Below are 25380 nucleotides of genomic sequence, written 5' to 3' on the forward strand. Positions count from 1 at the left end.
TGTGACTTGTATAAATTTGCCTATCTCCCATGTACAAATATTTTCAAATTTTACGATGTGCCATTTAAAATGTTGCGAGCCATATGCTTGCATTATATGATGTCAGCAAATGTCACCTATGCTAACAACATATGATGTCAACTGCAGTCGAAGGTTAAATGTTCCAGAACGTAACTCAAATTCTATTTTTGCCAGTGCTTGGTCTTTTGGGTTGGAGTATGCTTTACCTCACTCACAGGTGCCTTGGTTGAGATAAAATTAAGTCTTTTCCCTATGGGCTCTTTGTCAACACATGGTTGAGACACTCTTGACATCTCAAGCACAGTGTGGTAGGCATGTTTAGGACTCCTAAAAATCATATGAACAATAGATTCCTGCTCTAGATTGGCAAAGGGTTCATTTGCTGTTGGTAGGTTGTCTTTCGGTTCTAGGTAACACCTGGATGTTTTGTGACCCATAGTCTCTCTAGCCAGATAAACCATGGCTTGGAGATGCTCTACACCAACCAATAAATCACAGTCTTTGCCTATCCTGTCATTGATATAAATTAGTTGGTGGACCTTGTTCACCAGTAGTATCCTTTACTGTTTCTCAGCTAGTTTTGTGTGATCATAATGAAAGCTAATATTGAGTTACTCTGGATGTTAAAGACAGGAAAGTTTTTGAAAAGTCGTTCTATGCAATCTTCCTTTACTACACCAGCAAATTTGATTGATTCTCAGAAGAAAAATTGAAGCAGCCGTATGCACCAGCAGTTCTTTCTGAGCTCGTGGTTGCAGTAAGATAGAAGCCATAGGCTTTTATATCAACAGAAAATGTCCAAGCATGACTAGGTGATAAGGCACTCGACTCGCAATCTGAAGGTCGCGGATTCAAATCCTTGTCACACTAAACATACTCACCATTTCAGCTGTTGGGGTGTTATAACATGACAGTCAATTCCATTATTAGTTGGTAAAAGAGTAGCCTAAGAATTAGCGGCAGGTGGTGATGACTAGTTGCCTTCCCTCTAGTCTTATACTGCTAAATTAGGGACGGCTAACACAGATAGCTCTTGTGTAGCTAAGCGCGAAATTCAAAACAAAACCAATCAACACAAAGATTTTTCTGTTCAATAAAATATTTCTTCTAAACAAGATAGCTCTCTTGGATAACCATTTATTTCTTGTTAGTGACAGATTCTTCCTCTTGGGTGTTTTTCTATTCATAGAAAACACCATTTCCTTAATAAAGATTCCTTTTAAAATTTAATAATAAGTATTAGTAAAGGGAAACATACTCTTCAAAAGAAAATAAAAACTTTGTAATTATATATTCTGTGGTTGCAGTACCAACACTTTTACTTTTCTCTACCAACTCCGTGGTATTCTTGAGTGAAACTTATTTCCTTCAAGCGTGACAAGATATTTCCTCGGAATGAGAAGAAATTTTACCAAGAAATATGCCACAAAGTAATTCTGAATTATTTGAATTTGTCTTAGTTTTGTGGAAAAAATAAAGACAACGCAAAAGTACAACGAACATAATACTTATTTAAAATAACTGGACAACATTGTCTGTACTTGCCTTACTCAAGAAACAATACCTTTGCTGGAGAGTTAACTCTCCTATTTCTAGACACGATCCAAAATATATTTTCTATAAATATGAGAAATCATAACTGTTTTGTACATAAGCTAAGAATGCTACATTTTTAGGGAGATTTTGCCACAAATATGACTATTGATCATTCCCATAGATTTTAAGGGGGGTTGTAGCCTTCATACATCACCTGATCTACAAATGGAAGAGGTCACTCTCTTTATTTTCGCACACAGTAGGTAAAACTTAATTTAAATATTTCTCATAGGAAAAAAAATTGCGCCTTAGGTGAATTACACAGAACTATGAATATTCAGAGCAAAAGGAGCATTTTAACGAGTGTCTTACCCAAAATGTTATGTGAAAACTGTACAAATGCTTGAATAAGTGAAAAAAAACTAATGAAGACTTGTATATTAAAACGAACGAATAGTATACCATAACATTATACTAGTCTTCTCTCCAGGTTCGCGCTAAACATGCTCGCCCTCCCAGCCGTGGGGGTGTATAATGTGACGGTCAATCCCACTATTCGTTGGTAAAAGAGTAGCCCAAGAGTTGGCGGTGGGTGGTAATGACCAGCTGCCTTCCCTCTAGTCTTACACTGCTAAATTAGGGACGGCTAGCACAGATAGCCCTCGAGTAGCTTTGTGCGAAATTCCCAAACAAACAAACAAACTCTCCAGGTTAGTTGCATATCACGGTGATCATAGAATGTATACTTTTCTGTCTATGAGTCTGTATTGTTTTTCACGTGGAATAAAGGTTAAATTCAAACGGATTTTTGGGAGATAAGTTTGTATAAGTTAGTATATTAACTGGGATTAAATTTCCCTTACATATCTAGAATGGTTATGGTAGTTGAAATAGGTAATCTAGGATCTGGGAATAACTTATTATAAGTTTCGTGTGTCTTAACTGTGAGGTATGAAAACAATTCTTTGTTTCTCTGTGGTGTGAAGCACTTAATTCTCTTTTACTTCAGTCACAAACAAATTGATGCTGGATAATAGTAGAGAGAAAAGCCCAAGAATTTTTTTCAATATAAAATAAAAACTGTCAGAATAATTTGTTTCACACGTGTGCTTAAGTTTTTTTCTGCTCATGTTAAAATTGTTTAAAAATCATTTCCTGGATCTGTTGTTTATTGATGATCTTAGTGCTTTACTCTAATTCATCAGTGAATCTGAGCACTACACCTTTTAAAATAAAAGCTATCTCATCAAACTCAGTGATGAATGTAGTTTGTTAGATTCATGTAAAAAAACACGTAGGTTCAAGAAGTCTTGACAGAAATGAGTAAAAACCTTATTTATAACCCGAGTGCTTGCGAAAGGCAGACCTTTCTTCTTCTTGGGCAAATTGTAGTTTGTTATATATATTTCTTCACACCACTTCTCCTTATTCAATCGTAGAAATATTTTATTTTCCTAATTATGTGTAAAAAAATTCCTTATCTTTTTTATAAAAAAAATTTCACACCCCTCAAAGTTATCGCCATTTGTTTTGAAATTTTATATGATTTGATTATCGTTTTATATATCTGTCAGAACGATTGTATTATCTTTAAGAACCGGCTATCATAAAACTAAAAAAATATTACTTCTTTTAAATTAAATACAGGTTTCCAAAAATAATATTCTGATTATATTTATCATGATAAAGACACAATAATAAATACATTTTCCGGTCTAAGATATTAAAAAAACCGAAAACCAGCTTTATTTACACCCGGGTGATTTTTATAATAATCTGTGTAAATAATGAAAAATAAATATTCAGTTAAATAAGTGTAATAATGACTGGATGTTTGTTCATATTAATTTTTTTTTTAGTATGGTATTTGAAGTATCTGGAATTGTAGTATAATTATTCTGTAAATGTTTTTATAATTTGCTCTTCACAACGTGATGCGGCTGCACGTGGAAGAAATATATTAATATACTTTCAAAAGAATGTATTGAAGTGATTTGTTTATTCGTAAAGTTAGTTATCATGCAGGGGATTATTAACAATAACAGTGCAAGTACTGTATATTTGAATCCTACAGTACAATTAAATTAAAAGAGTGTTGAAGTTGTTGGAGTACAATTACAAGTGAGTTTGGTGAATTTGAACTTACACCTTAAATTTCAAGAAATGTGATTTCAGGCCTAAAATTTAAAACCTGGCTTAAGACGTTGTCTAGTAATAGTAACTTAACGGACGTGGAAGATATGGCTTAAACTGTAAATGTTATGTATGTTTTGTTATTGTTATTTCCGATATTCGTGCACGTGTATTTGTTCTGATCACGAGAAAGCAGCACCAGTATTATGTTTGTATATTGGAAAAATTAGTAAATTAAGGTTCCTTTAGTTTTAATTAATATTAACGAAAGTTTTCTGTATCTGCTATCAAATGTATTCTTAAGTAAAAACTAACTTTAGATAGTTATGGATCATATGCTAAAAAAAGGTTTTACAAAGTGAGTTAAATTCTTCCACAGTTAAAGGAAAACAATTTCGGTTCTGTTTATAATTTTACCACAGGTTGTGTGGAATAACATGCGACTGGAAAAACAACTCGTTTTTCCAAAAATATGGCACTTTGTTCTCAAGGTAGTGTAGGAGACGTCGAAAGGAGGTTTGCTCACCTGCTTAATCCAATAAGAGATTTAAAGAAAAACTGGGAGATAGACATAGCAGCCTATTTAGAAGAATACCTTGCAGAAGTAAGATTTTTTTCAAGAGGGGTTTAATAAATAGGTATTCTGTTAAACTTTTTTTTTTCAGCAATATTCAAGTATCTAGATTCAGAGAAAACATTTTATGTTGATATTGTTCTTTGAATAAATGAAAAATTCTAGTTTTTACATGTTTAATTTATTTTTAACTTTATATTTTGTTAAGAATTAAGATAAAGTGAAATAAATGGATACATGAAACTAAGAATTCTGACAAAAGTTTGACATGTGTACAACTTACGATAATAACAACTGTAATTAATTTTAAAGTATTTTTTAAAATATGGTTTTTGTGGTATGTTTTCATTATGGTAATGAAATGAAGGATACAAGTGTATTATTTTGTTTCATGGAGTGTGATTTATACACAATTATTTTCAGCTTGAAGAATTAACATTTTCTTTTAATAATGGAGCTACAGCGCTTAACTTTGCTGAGGCTGCTTTACTTATACAAGGTTCTGCTTGTGTCTACAGTAAAAAGGTGAGAATTCTTTAGAAAAGAAGTAATGCTTCACTATATATTTGATTAGTTTGTTTTACTATGACACAACTAAATTTTTCGTCAAACTAACCACTAAACTCGCACACCAGAGATGAAAAATAGTACTTTTAGGTGGTAGATTTTGGATTTACTGCTTATATTCAAATATCCTTGGCATTTAATTATTGCAAAATTTATAATTTAGTACAGTTTTCACTGAATAAATCTGTAGAAATATGTAATGAATAATTACATATGCCAGAAGTAGCTCTCCCACCACAGACAGCCATCTGAGCTGGATATATCATAATCAGTCTATTTGTGTACATTTATGTATTGCATTGTGTGTATGTGATTGTTTTCTTGGTTGAAGAAAGCTGTGTATTGATGGCCTGAGAATGCTGGGTTTTGTTAAGTATTGTATTATAGCTTTGAGGATGAACCCTGTTAGAATGGAGGAATTTTGCAATAATTGGAGTAAGGGTTATGTTTTGAGTTCTACTAGTTTAATAGATATAATATCAACCTGAAATTCCTGCATTAGAGACTAGCCTCTATCAAAGTAGACTGATCTTCACTTGTTTCAGGTTATTGCAATTAATACCTAAGCCTTCTGTGAAGTGTCAGATGCATTATATGCTAATAAATAAAATATAAGAGTTAGATACCGAATACTGTGGTCAGTAACAAGTTGTCTTTTGAAAATGTATGATGAAGTTACCAAAATGTATACAATATTAGTAAATTGTGCATGAAATGCAATAACCCTAAATTCCACAATGGTGATTAAAGTAATTTAGTTTGCCTAACAAGGTAGGGATTGGTTTGAAAAAGTGAATCACTTGATGTTGAAGAAGTATTTTCATGGAATATGAGTTCAGATACCTTAGTTAGTAAATCATCAATCTTGGAGCATTATTACAAACTGAAGATCTTGAGTTTGAGCCTCAGTTATAGCAGATTTTTATTATTCTGATGTATTTGAATTGTTGCTCCCCTCTGTGTGTGTGTATATATAATTTTATGTAGATGGTCTGAGAATGCTATGTTTTATTATGTATTGGCAGCTTCAGGAGTGGAAGTTTGTGCTATGCATTGGCATCTTGAGTATGCCAAGTTCTTCTGTATTTTGGAATCTTGCAGTTGCCAGATTAAAATGTTGTATACAACTTGAAAATGTCAGTTTGTACTCTGTGTTAAGATAAAATGCTAGGTTATGCTTTGTATTGTTGACTTGAGGATGCTAGTGCTTGCTGTGTTGGTTTCCTTGTATGCCAGGCTGTGCTGTCTGTTGGCAGCTTAAGGATGCCAGGTTGTGTGTTACGTTGGTATCTTGAGTGTACCATATTGCTATGTGTTGACTGCTTGAGAATGTCAAATTATTCTGTTAATTGACAGCTTGAGGATGTCAGATTATATTGTATGGTAATAGGCTAAGAATGTCAAGTTGTGCTGTGTTTTGTGAATATAAAATTGTGTTGACAGACTGAGAATGTCTGGTCGTATTGTATGTGTATATATTGATAATGCTGTGTTGCACTGTGTATCAAGAACCTGAGATTGTCTGGTTGTGCTGTGTGTTAACAGTCCAAAACATGTCATAATATGTTGTGCATTGACAGCCTGAGGATGCCAGGTTTTATTCTATACTTGAGAACTAGCCTTTTTTAAGTATGGTTGGAGTTTTGAAGGATTGATCAGGTGTTGAGTTTTGATAACTCATTTGGTCTTAGTGCAGCAGTTTGAGCCAAGCCAGTAGGGTCTCATTGCTAGTTCTGATGTTTCAGTTAGTTTGCATGAGGTGTAATTTTTTCCTTGTAACTACAGCTGTAAAACGTACTTATGAAGACTGCAGAAGTAGTTCAACACTTGCAAAGATTTATCATTTATTGAATATCACGCAGACACAAATGGGTGTATATATACACTACATGGCCAAAAGTATGTGGACACCTGACCATCACACCCATGTGTGCTTGTTGAACATCTCATCCCAAAATCATGGGCATTAATGTAGAGTTGGCCCTCCTTTGCTGCTATAACAGCCTCCACTCTTCTGGGAAGGCTTTTCACCAGATTTTGGAACATGTCTATGGATATTCACTTCTATTCAGCCACAAGAGCATTAGTGAGGTTGAGCACTGATGTTGGGTGAGAAGGCCTGGTTCACAGTTGGCATTACAATTCATCCCAAAGATGTTCAATGGGGTTGAAATCAGGGCTCTATGCAGGCCAGTCAAGTTCTTCCACACCAGCCTCGGCAAACAATGTCTTTGTGCACGGGAGCATTGTAATGCTGAAACAAAACAGCCCTTCCCCCAAACTGTTGCCACAAAGTAGGAAACACACAATTCTCTAGAATATCATTGTATGCTGTAGCATTAAGATTTCTCTTCACTGGAACTAAAGAGCCTAGCCCAAACCATTATTTCTCCTCCACAAAACTTTAGAGTTGACATTATGCATTCAGGCAAGTAGCTTTCTTTTGGCATTTGCCAAATCCAGATTCATCCATCAGACTGCCACATAGTGAAGCATGATTCATCCATCCAGAGAATGCATTTCTACTGCTCCAGAGTCCAATGGTGGTGTTCTTTACACCACTCCACCCGATGCTTGGCATTGAGCATAGTGATCTTAGGCTTGTGTGTAGCTGCCGGCCATGGAAACCCATTTCATGAAGCTCCATACCAACAGTTCTTCCAGAGGCAGTTTAAAACTCAGTAATGAGTGTTGTAACTGTGGACAGATGATTTTTATGCACTACACACTTCAGCACTCAGTGGTTCCATTCTGTGAGCTTGTGTGGCCTACTGCTTCGTGGCTGAGCTGTTGTTGTTCCTAGACATTTCCACTTCACAATAACAGCACTTACATTTGACTGGGGGTTCCTAGACATTTCCACTTCACAATAACATTACTTGCATTTGACTAGGGTAGCTCTAGCAGGGCAGAAATTTGATGAACTAACTTGTTGGAAAGATGGCATTCTATGAGCTTTTCAGTACGACCCATTCTACTGCCAGTGTTTGTCTATGAAGATTGCGTGGCTGTATGCTTGATTTTATGCACCTGTTAGCAATGGGTGTGGCTGAAATAGCTGAACCCTCTAATTAGAAGGAGTGTCCACATATAATTATTATATCCCTTGAATTGTTTTTTTGTTTTGATCACTTTTAGCTTGTTGTCCTCTTTACCTTTTCCTTTTGAGGTTCGACACCATCTTCTCTGATAGCTTTAGTGGGGAAGATCACACTAACCTATTTTTTATGTTACTTCAAGATGGCAAAGCTGGGAATCATTCTTCTTTCTACAACCAGGAGATTTAATCTTAATTGTGCTGACATTCATGGGAGCTGGACAAGCTAGTTGCTGGATTGTCCTCATAATACTGGATTCAGGTAGATAGTGCCCTGTTCCTGTGGTTAAGACTGATAGATGGTCCATTCTTAGTAATTTTGCTTGCAGGATGTTTCATTTCCATGCTTCTATGGTTGGGCTTGGAGAACACTGTTCATCTTGTAATACCAGTTGTGGTGTTGAGCAGGAATTCCACATCCTGTTTATAATACTGGATACAGGATAACTATCTGTTCCTATAATTTAGTCATGGTTGGGTTTGTAGGACTTTTATATTTACTCTCTGCTAAAGTTGATTTGTAAGATTGTCTGGTGGATGCTGTTTGCTGTCTTCCTCAACCCCATAATAATTTTTGTTGATTGCAATATTATAGCACTGTTTACTTGCAATGTGTGTGTGTGTGTATTGCTAATGATCTGCTTGTCCTGACCACCACTCACTTTTTGTACTGGTTTTGATCTTATGTGAGGCCCTCTGCCTTGTGATATTCAGGATGGGATGTGGAACCTTATCTGTATGGTTGAATACGTGTATAGCAATGCCTTTATGAATCTCTCTGCCTTTATAATTTCATGAACTGGTTATTGACTTTTCATTTTTTCCATGCAGAAAAAGAGATATATCTGTGTCCATTTTTTAAATGCTCGTAACAACTACTGGAGTTTGTTTACGGTCATGTTTGTATGAAGCGGGTCTCATTTTGATTATTTACACCTGATGCATCATTTTCTGAGGTTTTCCTTTTACTAGCTCCACCCCTTCATGCTGCCCATTTCACAACACTCTGCTTCCATGATGGCAAAGAGCATATATATTCCAAAAGTGGTGCAATTTCACACATGTATGCTTTCATTCAATTACATAGTACGCTTGTTAGATTTTCTAGATTTTCTGTGGACACTTTCCATACAGATCTCTTGTTTTATCTTACACCAGCCCCTCCACCTACTCAACACGTGATTTAAGCTATTGTTTGAGAGGAGTTATGTGTTGTGTTCAGAAGTTATTTTCTTGTCTTACAAAACAGGTTACTGATATATAGCTACCTCCACTCACACACCTTTTACCTTTCCTCACAGTTTTCATTGTGCTTGTGTTTCATGAGGGCCTAATTATGAAAATGAGGCTTGCATAAAGTAGTATAGAGGGAGCCAGCTGACTTAGGAGAGTGTGTCATGTTCTGTTTGTTATGTTGGTGACGGGTTGTTGCATGCTAAACGAGCAGCTCAAATGTATGGGTTGTAAAGGGTAGTGTATCAAGCAAGAAAGTTTATTTTCAATGCATTAGAGGGCAGTGAAAGATTGAGAGGAGTTATTGTATGAGAAGAGTGAAGTCTCTAATGGAAATCTATTTTCAAAAAGGTGGCGATATAGAAATTGAATGTTCAGATACTTGTCAGATAACACATGAAATGATAATAGATTTGGACAAGAGTGTAGAAATGATATATATTAAGTCGACATTAGCTTTTCCAGGTGGAAAGTAACTACTCTTGGTTGCTATTAATCATGAGAATTTTGACTGTATCTATGCTGTATAAAAAACATGTGGATATGGAAAAAGAGTGCTTGATCTTTTTACATGCATACAAGATAATAAATACTGAAAACTTTTCATTTCATTATTTTCATAGGTGGAGTATCTTTATCGGCTTGTGTTTCAAATGCTTGAACTTCTCAGCAGCAGCAAGTAGGTGTATATTTTAATGTAAATTACAGGATGATTATAAAGAAAACCAAATATTTAAGTTATTATATCTTAAAAACTATTCATCTTAGGGGAACATAATTTCAACAGGAGCAAGCTGAAAAATATATTTACTTCAGAAGAGTTTGATACTGCACAAGGTTTTTCATAGTCATGTTATACTACGTATGAAGACTTTTTGGCAAACTGATATTTCTTTTATTTGTCTTCTTTCTTTTTATTCCAACAATAGCAGATTGTTGGTATGATTAAAGTATGTGTCAGGATGCAGGACATTGAAAGGATAAGTGTTTTTGAAACACTGTGCTATATGCAGAATTTCCAAGATGTAACATTTATGATTTCCAGTGTGTGTTTCTGGAAAAATTTTTTATGGCAGACAGCTTTTAAACTAATTATTTTGAGTATGTTTTCACACACACACACACACACACACACACACACACACACACACACACACACATGTATTTATAATGACCCTGTTTTTCTTTCTTACTGAACTGAGAATTTTTCTTCACTTTCAGTTTTTAGTTATTTAAGTATTGACAATGTTGGGTAATATCACTAGCATTACTCATTACTGAAACTAAATGTAATAGTATTGTATATTACTTGCAAAGAAAGCAATATTTTTTTACTACTTACTTAATGTCAAAAATCATTTCAAGTCGTTTGATACAGTTTGAGAGCAATATCAAGATTTATTAATGGTTATCATGACCACAAGCAAAATATCCATTGTTTGACCAGTTAACAGTGACTCAGTCAATTGAGGTCTTTAACATCCACATTAATCAAGCCTGTGACACTTATGTTCACATTAATTGCATAATAGACTGCCCAAATGTTTTTCCCTTACAGGCCAATATGGTATTTTTGGTATCATCGTCCAAAATCCCAATATAATTCTGGTATTTGCAACTGTGAAATTTGGTTTTTGTGATTATTTTCAAGTTTAAGCAAAATAGTGGACTAACACAGAAATGGAGAGTAGGAAATAACATTTTTAACACCTTCTAGGGATTAGAAAATTTAAGATTTGGTAGGAAATATATGCATTATGATTTAATAAGTAAATAAATATAAATTTTGGGTTTAAAGTAATTGTAATTAATACTAAAGTTTTTTAAAAAAAGGAGTACATTACATTACTCTCTTACTCATAAAAGTAATATTATTATAGTAATGTTACACCAACACTGAGTACTGAAGATATTTGTTGTTGAAAAACATGCTAGAAATAAGATTTAATGGAAAAAACTGGTAGGTCTTCAGAATTGTACTTAGTTCTGAAGTTGTAAAAAAACATTTGTATTTTTGGTTAAGCAAATTAACATCAATAGAAAATTCTGTGAATGACACTGGCCTGTGTTTGTAGTATATGCTAACTTGAATATCATAGATATTAAGCTGATGTTTTATTCATTAACATCCTTAAGGATATGTTCTGATAGTACATATGTACTTACAAGGAGATTTGTAGTATGTTTTATAAATTTTTGTTTTGGAAACATTTATTTGAATATATTATTTCCTGTTTAGAAATACAATTTTAAATGATTTTGTCAAATGTAATGTTTTGGCATAAACTTGTCTTTGTAGAATATTTCAAAAATTCAAATAAAGCTCCAAGTTTGTGGATATAAATAAGTTTTTGTACAATAAATAAGGCTGTGATATTAAACTTATGGTTTCATTTTTGTTCCTTGTTTCCTGTGTTTACTATCCTGTAGTTGATGTTTTTTAACATGTGGGTAAGCTATAGGATTTGCTGTCTTGAATAAAGCATTGCAAATAACATAAGCTCATGCCTTTCATCCCTCAAAAACTGCTGTCTGTTTCATTGTTATTATAGGTAGTATATGTATTATCAAGTTTATATTCGAGTTCTTCTTCCTTATGTATATAGTGTAATGATATTTTCATCTTAAGCTGACACTTTCATGAGGATAGTCTTGGTACCCATTTGTTGAACTTTGTAGGTACACATGGAACAAGATATCCCATATTAAAATCCTCAAATGAACAGAATTTTATAATATACAATTAAAATATTTATCTAAACCAACCACTAGTTGCATACATTACTACACATTTCAATGTAGTTTCACATAATTTTCAGCAGTGTAAAAAGTAGTTACTATGTGCTATATAAATACAAAAGTCAATGTTGTGATGCTAATTTACAATTCATGAAAGGTCATGCCATTTATATATTTTCTAATTCTAACCATTCATTCTTATTTAAAATCAAGTTATTTTTGGTGTGTTTCATTATTTTGATGGTTTCTGTAATTTCTAGTAGTTACATTATTCACTTGAGCCAAAATAACATTTTTCCAACTGGATGTTATGTTTGGTATAACGTACATATTCAGATAATGCAGCGTTTTCAGTTTTGTTTTGAACATTTCTTTTTATGTTCATTCATTTTAAATTTTAAGTTTCTTCTAGCTTGAACCATGTACACATGATCACATTTACATGGAGCTTCATACACACATACCTGTTTTCTCCATTAGATTATTTTGTCTTTAGTTTATTTAATATTTGAGTAATTTTATTTGATCATCTGTAAAAGATAATAATCCTTTAATTTTTGGATTTTATGAAAAATATGATGCGATAAACTTTGGATGTAAAGTAAAGACATCATCATTTTGCTTTTATTTATTTTATCAAATCATAATTTTAGTTTTTTTTTTATTCAACATTTATTTTGCTGAATTTCCCCACAGTTTTATAAACAATATGAGGTAAGAAACCTCAGTCTAATATTACATGTTTAACCTTCATCAGTACATGTGGTGTTCATATGGATCCCTGCATATATTTAATGATCATAATGTTAAAGCCATGATTTAGATGTTGAAAAGTTAGCATATTGGCTTTTCATAGCATTGTGCAGATAAATTGTAAGAAATACTGAGTACCAAAAGTATATAATATGTGATTTATTATTATGAAATTTACTTATATCCATTTTCTCATGTTTAGACAAAAATTTGTCATCATTGACATATATTTTGATAATATATAGGGACACTTCTTCTCTAATTGATATTTCACAATTGAAACTAATAAAATACTGAACGAAGAAACAGATTTTCCAAATATGTATCAAAAAACACCAAACTGAACAAAAAATGTGCTTGGGGTCGAACTACATCAAACTTTGTTTCAGAGCTAAACTAATGCCAAATTTTGGACAACGTGTAAGCAAAGCAAAACTTTTTCTGAGTGAACATAAAGTGTTTCTTGTATCTTTTTACCAGTAATTGTGCAAATACTTATCACACCGTAAAATGAGTGTGGAGTGATCAGCGCAAACATGGTTTCCACATGCTGTACAGGTTTCATGGACTTTCCTGTCTGTGATTCTTGGGCAAAGATAACATCATTTGTTTGTTGCTTGAACACCTTGCCCAGCATGCTGTCTTGTCATGCAATCCTAGATCTACAACAAAAATTATTCAACTGCAAAACATAGAAAGTTTTACAATTTTTCTGACAGAGGATGATAACGTTACAATTATGTAAAAACATTATTGGTCAATGAAAAAATCTATATCGTCAGGGTCCATATGGCCCCCAGGAGTACTGATGAAGGTTAATAAGTATAAGTTCATTTTTTAAATCCGCTGAGTTAAAACATACTTTTAAAGTCTTGTAAACATAAAAGTTAAAAACTGACATTTTTTGAGATTCTGTATGACATGAAACACGGCAAAATAACTTGATATTTAATAAGGATGAAGGGTTAGAAAATCAAAGTATAGAGATCGTATAACCTTTTTTGAACTGTAAATTAGTGTTACATAACCATGGACTAAGTTACAGCACACAGTAACTGCTTTTCACATTCGTGAAGATGATATGAAATCATATTGAAACATGTAGGGTGACTTTAACAGCTGTTGATTGGATTAAATAATTTTAATTGTGTATTATGAAATTTTGTTTAGTTTTGGATTTTAATATTTTAAATATGTACACAAATTCCTAGAATTTTAATCACGTAATATAAGGTTTCTATGTTACGTTAATTTTTTTTGTGTATTTTGTAATAAAACTGAATAACTGTCTTTCATTTGAGGTATTTTTGTAGATTATTAATTGTTGTTGTAATGCTGCTATGAAAGTTTGAGAGGTGCATCATTTTAGTTTTAATTTAAATTAACTGAGTATATATGTGCTTGTTTTAAATATAATAAGAAAGGTAAGGTGTACCTTATTGGAGATTAGTATAAAACATGATATATAGCAAAACATGGGATGACTAAGAGTGCTCTTTGAATGAAAATAAAGTACCATGTTCTTCTAAGAATTAAATTATATCATTATCAGTCTTGCTTCACCAGTTTGTTTGTGAAATTGCATATCATTAGAAACTTTTAAATTGTTACAGAATGATAAATGTTGATACTTGATAAAGAACAAAAGAATGGTTATGTACTGTTTTGTTATACATAATACTTTTATAAGTATGGTTAGAATAACTTAAAGTGTTAATAATTGTTCTAGATAAAATTATATTCTTGCCATTAACTAAACCTTAAAAAACCAAATCTAACTGTCATTATGTCTGTATTAGAGAACCAAGTGGATGTTAAGGTATATGAAAAAAATATGTACAGTGTTAGCAAACATGAAATATAATATTACTTGTACATAATTCCATGAAGCTGATTAATATTCCTGTAGGAAATCATCTCAACATAGGTCAAAAGGTCACCAAGAAAAGGATAATGATACAGTTAGCAATCAAACCAAAGATGTAGAAGTAAGTGTTGCCATGAATAATTTTGTAATTTTGCTATGAAAGAAAAATGATGAAAACATATGATTATTTTCATTATACCTGCTATAGCATTGTACAAGTTTACTATTTCTGAGAAAAATTACTTTTTTTTTTCTTCTCATGAACTAAGTTAAACCAAGGGCAAACAGAGATCAGGTAATGCCTTTTTTTTTCTTCCAAGAAATGTCAAAAGAAAGTGCTTGGCTAAACAAAATTATTGTGTAATAAACTTAACCAGAAGAACTGCTAAAATTCTACAGCAGTGATTACAATTAATAATAAATAGTCTTACTTATGGGTTATTGTCAAACTACAAAAATCTGACTATTCTGTCTTGGGTACCCTCACAGCAAGTGGTATTTAGTCCTTAACCCAAGAACAACTAATGAGGGTGTGTCTGCTTAAAAATATTATGAAAGCACTGAAGTAGAAGTGTTATGTATAAAACTTCATGTAATATGCATATTACATTTGGGTAATATAGTTGTTATTATTTTAAAAATTTTAAGCTTTTGTTATAAATAACTAAAATACATGATGAATTATCTAAATTTAATACTGTAAATTGTCAGGCATTAAAGAAATGCATAGAGACGTATTCAATTTGTGGCAAGTTTCAGCTAGTTGTAGATTAGAGTAACAGCCTAGCTTGTTTGAATATGTGATCCCTAGTGTAGCTAGTCTTGTTTAACCTGGCTTATTCCACCATAGCATTTGAGGGTAGGTTGGTAAAGATCATGATGAGTAATAAAATCAAATTAGGCATATGAGTGCCCCTTGCTTGTTATTGCTGGGACATAAAATTCATAATCATGGGTTGAAATACTCCATTATGTTTATTTTGTTGTTAAGGGGATGTGTTTATGCAACATCACCAAATTTTTTCCATTAAAACTGTCCATTGGCTACAACTGTATAATAATTTGTATGTTTTAACCACAACAAATTTCAGTTTGAAAATGCCCAAAATAAAGGGTGCTAAGAAAGCTAAAATTAGGAGGACAGTCCAAAGAAAAGACCTTGAAATTCATAATAAATTTCATTGCCTTTATCATCAGCAATTAGTAATTTTCAGGGTCATACAGGTCACCAAGCAGGAATATGTATTTGAAAATCAGTTGTTTCTTGCATTTTTCAGTGTATATGGATTTAACAAGAAGAACATTTGAATATAATTTAAAATATATAGAAGTCAAAATGCTATTCCAAAACATACCATCTGCTGACAACATAGTTATTTCTTGATCTCAAGGGCTGCAGGTTGGGATCCAATCAAAAGTGTGTATATGTGTGTGTGTGTGTAACAATGCATTCCAATATCTCTAGCAACCAATGTGGGATACAGGTAACACTACACATTAATTCCAACATTGAGTTGTGGAACCTCAGCTGTCTGGTTGGGGCTGGCCTATACTGATGATTACTTATATTCTATTTCACCTTTGATATAGGTGAAGAGTGTCTTTCTTTTTTTCTGTATGTGGTGCAGTTCCTCCCATTTTGTACCATATTTTATCTGGTTACACTTCTCTTCTATACAGATGATTTCTGTATGGATCATGTCTGCATCAGCTCCTCCATCTTCTCAGTGTGGAATTTTAGATATTTCATCAGCAGATGATAAGTATGTTATGGAAGTTAACAATTTCCTAAACTGAAAATGTATTTCTAATAATTGATGCTCACTTGCACTACTTCACCACTAAGAGCTGGTGTTAAGAGGCTGGAATAGTTTATTTTTTGAGAAAAGTGATTATGCTATCTGAATAAGATGCTTATATATATATATATATACAGTACCGAGATAGAAGGTGCATTGAAATTGATGGAGAATTTATCAAAGACAGTTGAGTGGAGTATGAAAGATTGGAGCAAGCATTTTTAATGCTTAGCTGGACAAATAGTGGAAACCCTGGAGGGTGAGAAATAGCTACATTGTCAGTGGAGGCAAGTATTACTGTAAATACATTTCCAGTTTAGGAAAATAGTAACATCAAGCAATACTTAAAGGAGATACCTGAATATTCATAGAAATGGTTTAATACAGTACATTACTTCTCACATAAATAGCTTTTCTCATTCATTGCTGTTATTCTCAATAAGAGTGTATACTCTCTAGACATATGTCACTCTCTAAAATGTTTTCTTGTGCATGCCACATGCCTCAGAGTGTGAATTTCATATGTCACTCCTCCTATCTCAATAAGAGTGTGCAGCAAATCATCATACAGCAATTCTCCACCAATAAGAGTGTGACATACTCTAAACATATGTCACTCCTCCTATCTCCACCAATAAGAGTGTGACATACTCTCTAGACATATGTCACTCCTCCTATCTCCACCAATAAGAGTGTGACATACTCTCTAGACATATGTCACTCCTCCCATTCAGTTCTACCCAACAATCGTTTGGCAGTACTAATTTTATAACATTTAGTTTGTACACTTTAAATGTTTTAATATTTTACAATATCTCTGTATTAATTTCTCTTAACATGTTTACTCTTTATTATACAGTAGTGATACTTGTAACTTGATGGAGGTATTCAGAAGTTAAATTATTTTATATTTCTATCCAGTTATGGAACTCATTACTTCATTACAGAAAGCTTTATTTTTTTCTGTTAACACAGTTATGTTTGGTCATTCAATATACATTAGGAATTCTACTTAACACTTTCTTGGTTATGTGTTCTGTTAGCACATTTACACAGGCTTCAGGTCTTGGTATTCTTGGTTAGGAAGATTTTCAGCTTTACTTTTTCAGGGGATTGATTGTCCAATGAATTGGCTTTCTTTGGACCTAGAGTTAAGGGGCTCTCACCTTTTGAAATACAGTCTAGTGACTTTAGAAAGATATGGTGTTCTACTGTTGTGATTTTTGAATAACGTTTTTATCAATATTATTATCTTTTCCATAACATAAGTTTCCTTAAACTGGTTAAAACTCGTACTTACAGTCAGATTAGCAATTAATCTTCATTGTGTACTTTCTTCTGTACCATTTGCTTAGGCTTACCACAGTCTTTGTTATTTTAGGATTACCTGTAATTCATCTTAATGGTAGATCAATTATTAGTTTAACTATAATGTTTTTTTCTTCCATGCATTACCTGTTATTCAGTAAGTTTTAATATTCATGCGTAGTGATGTCTTTTGCTCTGTATTGTTCAATTAGGTTTCACATGTGTTTGTTATTTTCAGTTTACCTGTAGTTATACATATGGGTTAATTAGTAATTGGGTTCAATATCCTATTTGATATGTTTCTGTTGTTTTTGGTTTATCCATAGTTCTGTTTTAAGAGTTAATCAGGAATAAGGTTAAATATCTTTTCATCAATACATAACATCACATACATTTATTTATTTCACTACACAGTTCATTAACATTTCCAGGATACCAATTATTTCATTTTCAATTTTCTTCACAGTTTGTACTCCTTACGATTGTTTTTGTTTTAATTTATAATTTTCACCATTATTTTGTTTCTGATGGCCCCTGGTGCTGGGGATCCACTCTACCTCTCCCAATATTGCTTGCATTCCTTCTACAACAGCTGAATCCATTTTCAAATGACCTAGATTTTACCAGGTTTCCTCCACCTTCCCATGGATTGCATTCCAGGCCTTTACTGCAGAACCTGCTATGCCTATTTTAGTAGTTATTTTAGGCACATTTATAAATGTATTTCTCTTTTTATGGTGATTTTTCCCTCAATTTTGAGAGTGGCTACTTGCAAGCCTCACCCTATACAGGCTTTAATTGTTTTTACCTTACCTTACCATTAGGCAGATTTTCTTCTTGATGCAGTTATTTACATCTCTGTTAATTTTATCTCTTACCTGTTTTTTGGCTTTGCTTTACCCTATTGACTCTCCTACATTTAATGTTTACCTTCAACATCATTTTTTCAGTGTTCTGCTTATATTTAGGGATTTTTGTGGGATATCTCTTCCTTCTTCCCTTCATATTGGGGTGTTTGTCACCTTCAATTCATTTCCTTTACATGTGGCTTCTTTGCTTTTAGGATCTTCTTGAGTGGGACACTGCTTGTTTTTAATGTCCACTGCTAATAGGGTCTTGTGATCAGCTCTTTTGCTCCACTGGCATATTTTATTTTGGCTACTTCTGTATATTTAATGTCTCATGGGGTATCTTGAGATTCTATATTCAATTTTTTTTAGTTGTACTTTTGTTTCATTCTGAAATAGTATCATCTTTATTAATTTTATATGCTTGGCACCTGCCTGTCAATCACTGGGTCTGCATACCATATGTTAATTTCTCATTCTCTGCTCTAGAAAACTGTTTCTTCCCTGTTGCAGTCATCCACCTGTTGTCATCCTTTACTCTGTTGTTAGACTGTGACTGAATAAGTTACCTTTTAGTTTGTTTGTTTGTTTGTTTTGGAATTTCGCACAAAGCTACTCGAGGGCTATCTGTGCTAGCCGTCCCTAATTTAGCAGTGTAAGACTAGAGGGAAGGCAGATAGTCATCACCACCCACCGCCAACTCTTGGGCTACTCTTTTACCAACGAATAGTGGGATTGACCGTCACATTATAATGCCCCCACGGCTGGGAGGCGAGCATGTTTGGCTGACTTGAACCCGCGACCTTCAGATTCTGAGCCCTTAACGAGCTAGGTCATGCCAGGCCCCTACCTTTTAGTATATATACTTCTTCTTTGTGGAGCATGTCCTCCTTTTTTTTTTCTCTATCCTACTTAGTGGCAAGTGGTGTTTGACTAGGTACTCTTTAACCATTCAACTCTGCAATGTAAGACCATGTTGACTTGCATATCATGATTTGTATGATATGCACTGTGGAGGTGGGATGCTCCACGAGATTGCTTGTAGGTTGATTCTTGTGATTTGTTTTGTGTCTTTTGCCATTACACACTGTATTCATTCATGGATAAAGCAGAAGGGGATATCTGCTCATACTTGCTATGCCTTTTATTGAAAAAAATCTGCTTTTCAAAATAGGATTTTTTGGTTACCCATTACATTGTATCAGGTAGTGTTGTTTCTCTGGACTCCCCACCATGCTTTCTTCCCCCTTCCCTCCTTTTCTTCTTGTGGAGTTTGAGATTGCTTACCACTTTCCAGTTCCAAGCTGCTGGGTGGTTGACTGTGGAAGCATTCTTGTGAATGTGTTAATGAAATACAAATAATAAACATAAATGATTATAAAACTTTTCATTTGTGAGTAGAGCAGAGGTGCTATGCTGATGTAGATGATGTAATATCCACTGCTATGTAACATGGGAATGAGCCATCAAAATTGCGGTTCAGTGATGTCGAGAAACCCACTTGTTGAGAAATTTGTATGCAAAAACGGCTCGTTTGGGTTGAGAAAATATTTTACATAGAAGAGCGAACAACGTTTCGACCTTCTTTGGTCATCGTCAGGTTCTTCTATGTAAAATATTTTCTCAACCCAAACGAGCCATTTTTGCATATAAAATTGCAGTTTGCCCTTTTTATTGGAATCCTTCATCTTACTCCCTTGTTGCTGGGTTTTTGGATTTAGATTTGAACCAATCAACACAAGTCCTCACCCATGTATTACAGATGTCTCTATTCCCTCACCTATTTATATTTTTTTTACTCCATCTATATATATATATATATATATATTTATTTATTTTAAGTTTCAGTTAAATATATATTTAGAAATGCATGTAACTTATACTGCTAAATGTAAATGTGTGTGCAAAAGTCCCACCTATTTTTGAAATTTGTAGAAGATTCTTAAGCATAAGAATCAACAAGGCACTGTGTGTATGTAAAATGCTGGTGATTGCCAGTATTATAGTCACCTGGACTTTCGAGAACTTGCCTTTAAAGTTTATAAATAGACATGCAAAGAAATAGTTTTATATTATTGGTTTGCTACAATTACTGTACTATACATCTCGGAAGCTATATCTGTGATAAACACTTATTCGTAGGAAAACTATAGATATTTGACCAGGAATGTTTGAAGTTTTGGATGTTACAAACTGTTCAGCTTCAGAGAATTAATTTCAGACTTTAGTATTTCAACAAGGACATCAGATATTTTCCTCAGTGAAAAGTTAGCTTATAAATTGCATGAAGGCAGCCAAGAATAGAGCTAGCTAGCTTCCTGTCACATGAACTGTATGTGTGTATCAACATATATTTAATTCGTTCATCATTAACCATTTCTAAGATATTCAGTTCCAGACCAGATAGAAGACTTGGTATTGTTTGTAAAACTTTTGTACATAAATCATTATTTGTTATAACTGTTATTTTAAATTGTATTTTTGTATGTTTGTGTTAAGAAATAAAATTGTGTGCATCAGTTGTGTTGACAAATATATAAATTTGATACATATCAACATTCAAGTACCTTCTGAACTAAAATCAAAATTTCAGGGTATATTTACATAACTTGCTATAGTTCTTTATAAATTGGATGTGCTCCTTCAATTTTCAGCCTACATATGTAACAGCTTTCCATAATGGCCAAAGAGTATACTTGATTCAGAAGTGGTGTGGCCTCCCATGTCAGATCTTCAATTTCAAATATCTGGATGCTTTTGAATGATGTTTTTTTCTTCCCTTGCACCAGTCTCTTCACCTATTCAATGTGGAATTTTAGCTATTTATGTGAGAAGCAATAATGTTCTGTATTGGAAGTTATAATTTTCTTAAGCTGAAAATGTATATATTATAGATACTTGCTTTCTCTCACACTTCTTACTCTTATTTAAAAACAAATGTGCAGATTAAGCTTTTGGTATTGTTTTTAACTTACAAACAAGTGACAAAAATGAAATAAATTAGTACTAGGAAAAAATTAAAAATAAAATAAGACAAGGAGTATGTGTATTGAGTTTGTATGTCATCATATGCAAAGATGATAGTTTTGTACTTTGGAAATGCACTGTTTTAATTTATTTAATCAGTGCTCCAGATAAGCTTTTGACAAAATGAATATTTAACTTTTCAAAATAAACTGCATTGCTGAAACTGAAACCTTTATGTGTTTTTGGATTTCTGTGAATATTTTCTTTTTATCCATCACCCATTAGTTTGGAAAGCTTTACTGAGTTTTTGTTATTTTTATTTTTGTATTGCTTCCCTATTAAAGGTCATTCAAGATGATTACAGCATAAATTCAGTCCAGTAAACATTTTAAAAAATTCATGACAATTTCAGTCTGGATTACCTTTAGTTTAAGGTTAATGTTAAACTGAAAACTCAGTCAAAAATTGATAGAGATTTCGGTTGAATAAGCCTATTTTATTATACACGTCACAGTTCACCCTGCAGTATAGTATAATTTCTTTAATGTGTACTAGGAAATAATTGGTATGTACAAATTTTATTTCTAATGCATTTTTTATATAAAATTGAATGTGATTTTACATAGTATTTTATCTAGAGCACTGTGTAATTTTTGTATTAGATTACAAAGCAAAATAATTGAAATGTAACTTGTTTTTATTTAACTTTAACTTTCATTCAAAACTTAAATACTGACTTGACCCACGTTTATCTCTGTTTCTAGTTCCATGTTTTTTGTTTTGTTTATTGTTTTACAAATTCAGTGTAAGTTGAGAGGCAGGCAACACTGTAATTGTAATTGCCTTTGATTTGGTAATATTATTAATAAAGATAACAATGATGTAAGGGATGTGAATCTAACAGTTTTATTGTAATTGTAGTTAATGGATGATAAAGCATTAGTGTTATACTTAAATAATGTCTGTTCTTATTATAATGACACATGAAGGGAAATGCCTTATGTAGGTGTTACACCTATGAACTGATGTGAAATTTATTGCAAACTAGAAACAAAAAAATAAAATGGTGGAGATGTAAAACCCAGGGAATACTCATTGATTTTAACACATAAACATGTATACAAAAGAATCAACATACATTAAAACAAATCTTGTTTTTCACTACATAGTCAAAAAGGATTTAAAATGAATGGACACTTGCTGTGACTAAATTAACTCAATTATTATTGTGCAAAAAATAATAGTCATAGATAATTTCATATGTTGTCTAGTGGTTGGTTTTGGTTGCAGAAGTTTGTGAGAATTGGAATATTACTATGCTTGCTTGTAAGTATTGTGATTTTAGACCTCAATCTTAGAGTATTTATTTTTTTGGTTTCAATTATGATATGTTTACCATAATATACAGGCCTCCCAGCAGTAAAATTGTAAAACTTCTTAAATCTGTTTATCAGAATCTTAACCTTTGAAACTTGTATAATTACTTGCAGATCTTGTGCTACTTCATATAAGCTTATTTTTTAATACTGTAGTCTGTAAACAAATAGATGGATTTACAGAAGAATAAGTTTCTGCTCTTCCTTTAAAATGTAAAATTAAGCTCTTACTTGTAGCTGTTGTTTGTGTGTCCAGAAGAAGGTCACTGTGGCCAGTGACATATGCTGTGTGGAAGGAAGACTAAAGGTAACTAACCACATACAACTCTATAGTTCCCTTATGAGGCTATCTCCAGTGAAATTATCTGAAAGTTTGATATTTTTACTTCTTGTGTTTCACACGTTAAGTGCAATAGAAGAATCTATGAGTGGATGTTTCATGTATGGAAGCTCAGAAAATAGGTTCTGATAGTAGTATGCTCTATTATAAGGAAAGAAAGATTATCCTGAATTGTGAAACAGAAGATAGGAAGCAGTAATGTTTGAAATACGTATCTATATTTAATTCTGTAGAACTTAATCAGTTGTAGCATCTTGATGAGATTGTTTGCTGAAAATAGCCAGTATTTCAGTCAATTTCAGCCTTTAATTTGTCAAATTTAGCCTTTATTTTAAAGGCTAACAACAGCAGATGCTGCTGGGAGGCCTGAAGTGTCATAAATTGATATTTAACCCATTACTAATTTTATGTTTCATGATATGCTTGAGGGCATGTAATACTAACATTTATGTATGATCCCATCTGTGAGCACAGTGCAAGTAGCTCGTGTTGCTTTGTGATTAAGACAAAAACTAATATTGTAAACATATCTGGACTTAAAGTTAACTGAAAATAGTTGTATGTAAATTTTACAAAATAAAAAAAACTACTGTTGAATGTATTATATTGTGAGCTTGAATAATAATAAGTCTGTCTTTTTTATGAAAGTTTATAGCCTTGGATGACTTGAGAGAACAAACAGATCTCGATCTTGTTGAAGAAACTTTAAACAGCAATAAAAAAAGATCAGGGATAAAGTTCTTACCACGTATTCCTACTTCTCTAATACCTTTAGAAGAATCAGAGAAAGGAAACATTATATTGCACAAGTAAGTAAAGTTATCTAACAAACATTTAAAGAAATTGTATTAATACAAATACATGGTCATTCAAACTATTTGATGCTAAGTTTCCTAAAAATAGTGATGAATAAATGTGAAATGTGCTATCAGCCCAATTCCTTGGATCAGAGAACATATGCAAAATAATTGGCTAGACAGCTGTTTAAAATAATCTTTTGTCTTTCCAAGTGTGATTCTGGTAAGGATAATTTTGTTGGTTTTGTTTTTAAGCAAAGGAGACAAACTGCAATTTACTGTTGGTAAAAATATTTAGGTTCTTTTTGACAGTTATCATTTTTTTAGAAACTGTCAGAGGAGATATATTAAAATCAACTTATTTTATATAGTACAATAAAATCATGCATGTATATAATACTGACGTGGAAGGAAAAAAAATATGTATATATAAACCAAACAACAACAAATGTATATTCAAACATGTTCCTACTTTTATGTTTTCTTTCTATTCATGCTCCTGTCTTCACAATATTTCTTTCAGTTGATTGAAGGAAGGTTCTTTTTTGTGTGTGAAACTCTTACAAAAAGAAACATTTATATTTTTAATAAGGTTTTTACTCAGATAGATGATTGTTTAGCACATTTGAAGACTGACATATCGATGTTGAAATTGACATGAAATTTTAAGGAATGTGAAAAATTAATACTTTGCCTGTAATGTGCTCTTGAAAACAAGCATTCCAATATAATACTTATTTCTTCTCACAAGATAAGCTAATCTTGGCTGTTCTCTATATGTGAATATGTTTTTTTATACATGCCACGAGCATTGTGCTCCCTTTGTTGCCACCAGTACCGAACACTACTCAGTGGGTTTGTGTCTGTTGTGAGCTTTACTGTTGGAGTTTCTTCCACACTGCCTTCCTTTTATTGATAATCAATGTCATGTATTGTTTCTATCAGAATGACTCATTATCCAGTTTCTTTTCCCACCTCCTTTCTCTCCTTACCCTATATCCCTTCCTTCTCCTTAAGATCCTGTGACATGCCAGAGTCTGTCAGAGGAAGTTTAAGATTTACTTTTGTAATGAACAATTGAACCAATTTACCATCCTTTCAGAGGATTTTGTTACAGTTATTTCATTGTCTTCAAATGGACCCTGGATTGGTTGTCAGTCATCAATTTATCTTGCCTCAATCATTTCATCTTGCTTTGCAAGTTCACCATGGAGTCTTTTTCTCACCATGAAATGAATGTTTTTTCTCAGTGTTGTTGATGACAAAAATGGATCTCTCAAACACTTACTTCCACATCCCAGTTGCATTTCAGTTTTGACCTGATCCATGGTTGCCCATTTCAGGGTGGTTTACCAATTGTGGGCACCACCCTTTGTACTTGCCTCGGCTCAGTCACTTACTGCTTGTGAGATTGTCACTTTTGAG

At 32.9% G+C, this 25380-nt stretch overlaps 1 protein-coding gene across 6 annotated transcripts in view; it reads left to right on the forward strand.

Annotated features, from left to right (window-relative positions):
* The first annotated feature begins 3331 nt into the window (after positions 1-3331).
* Positions 3332-25380, forward strand: part of LOC143225134 (condensin-2 complex subunit H2-like) — a 36748-nt gene continuing 14699 nt past the window's right edge. The window contains exons 1-6 of one of the 6 annotated variants that reach the window (XM_076453990.1): positions 3332-3678; positions 4113-4294; positions 4688-4789; positions 9785-9840; positions 14563-14641; positions 23807-23967. In XM_076453990.1, the coding sequence (XP_076310105.1) occupies positions 4163-4294; positions 4688-4789; positions 9785-9840; positions 14563-14641; positions 23807-23967 (530 nt within the window). In that variant the 5' untranslated portion in view covers positions 3332-3678; positions 4113-4162. Of the gene's footprint in view, positions 3679-4112; positions 4295-4687; positions 4790-9784; positions 9841-14562; positions 14642-23806; positions 23968-25380 lie in introns of those variants that run through there. The other 5 variants (XM_076453991.1, XM_076453989.1, XM_076453992.1 and 2 more) reach the window with 5 other exon arrangements.

Source organism: Tachypleus tridentatus, chromosome 9, assembly GCF_004210375.1.
Source record: "Tachypleus tridentatus isolate NWPU-2018 chromosome 9, ASM421037v1, whole genome shotgun sequence".
Lineage (NCBI taxonomy): Eukaryota > Metazoa > Arthropoda > Merostomata > Xiphosura > Limulidae > Tachypleus > Tachypleus tridentatus.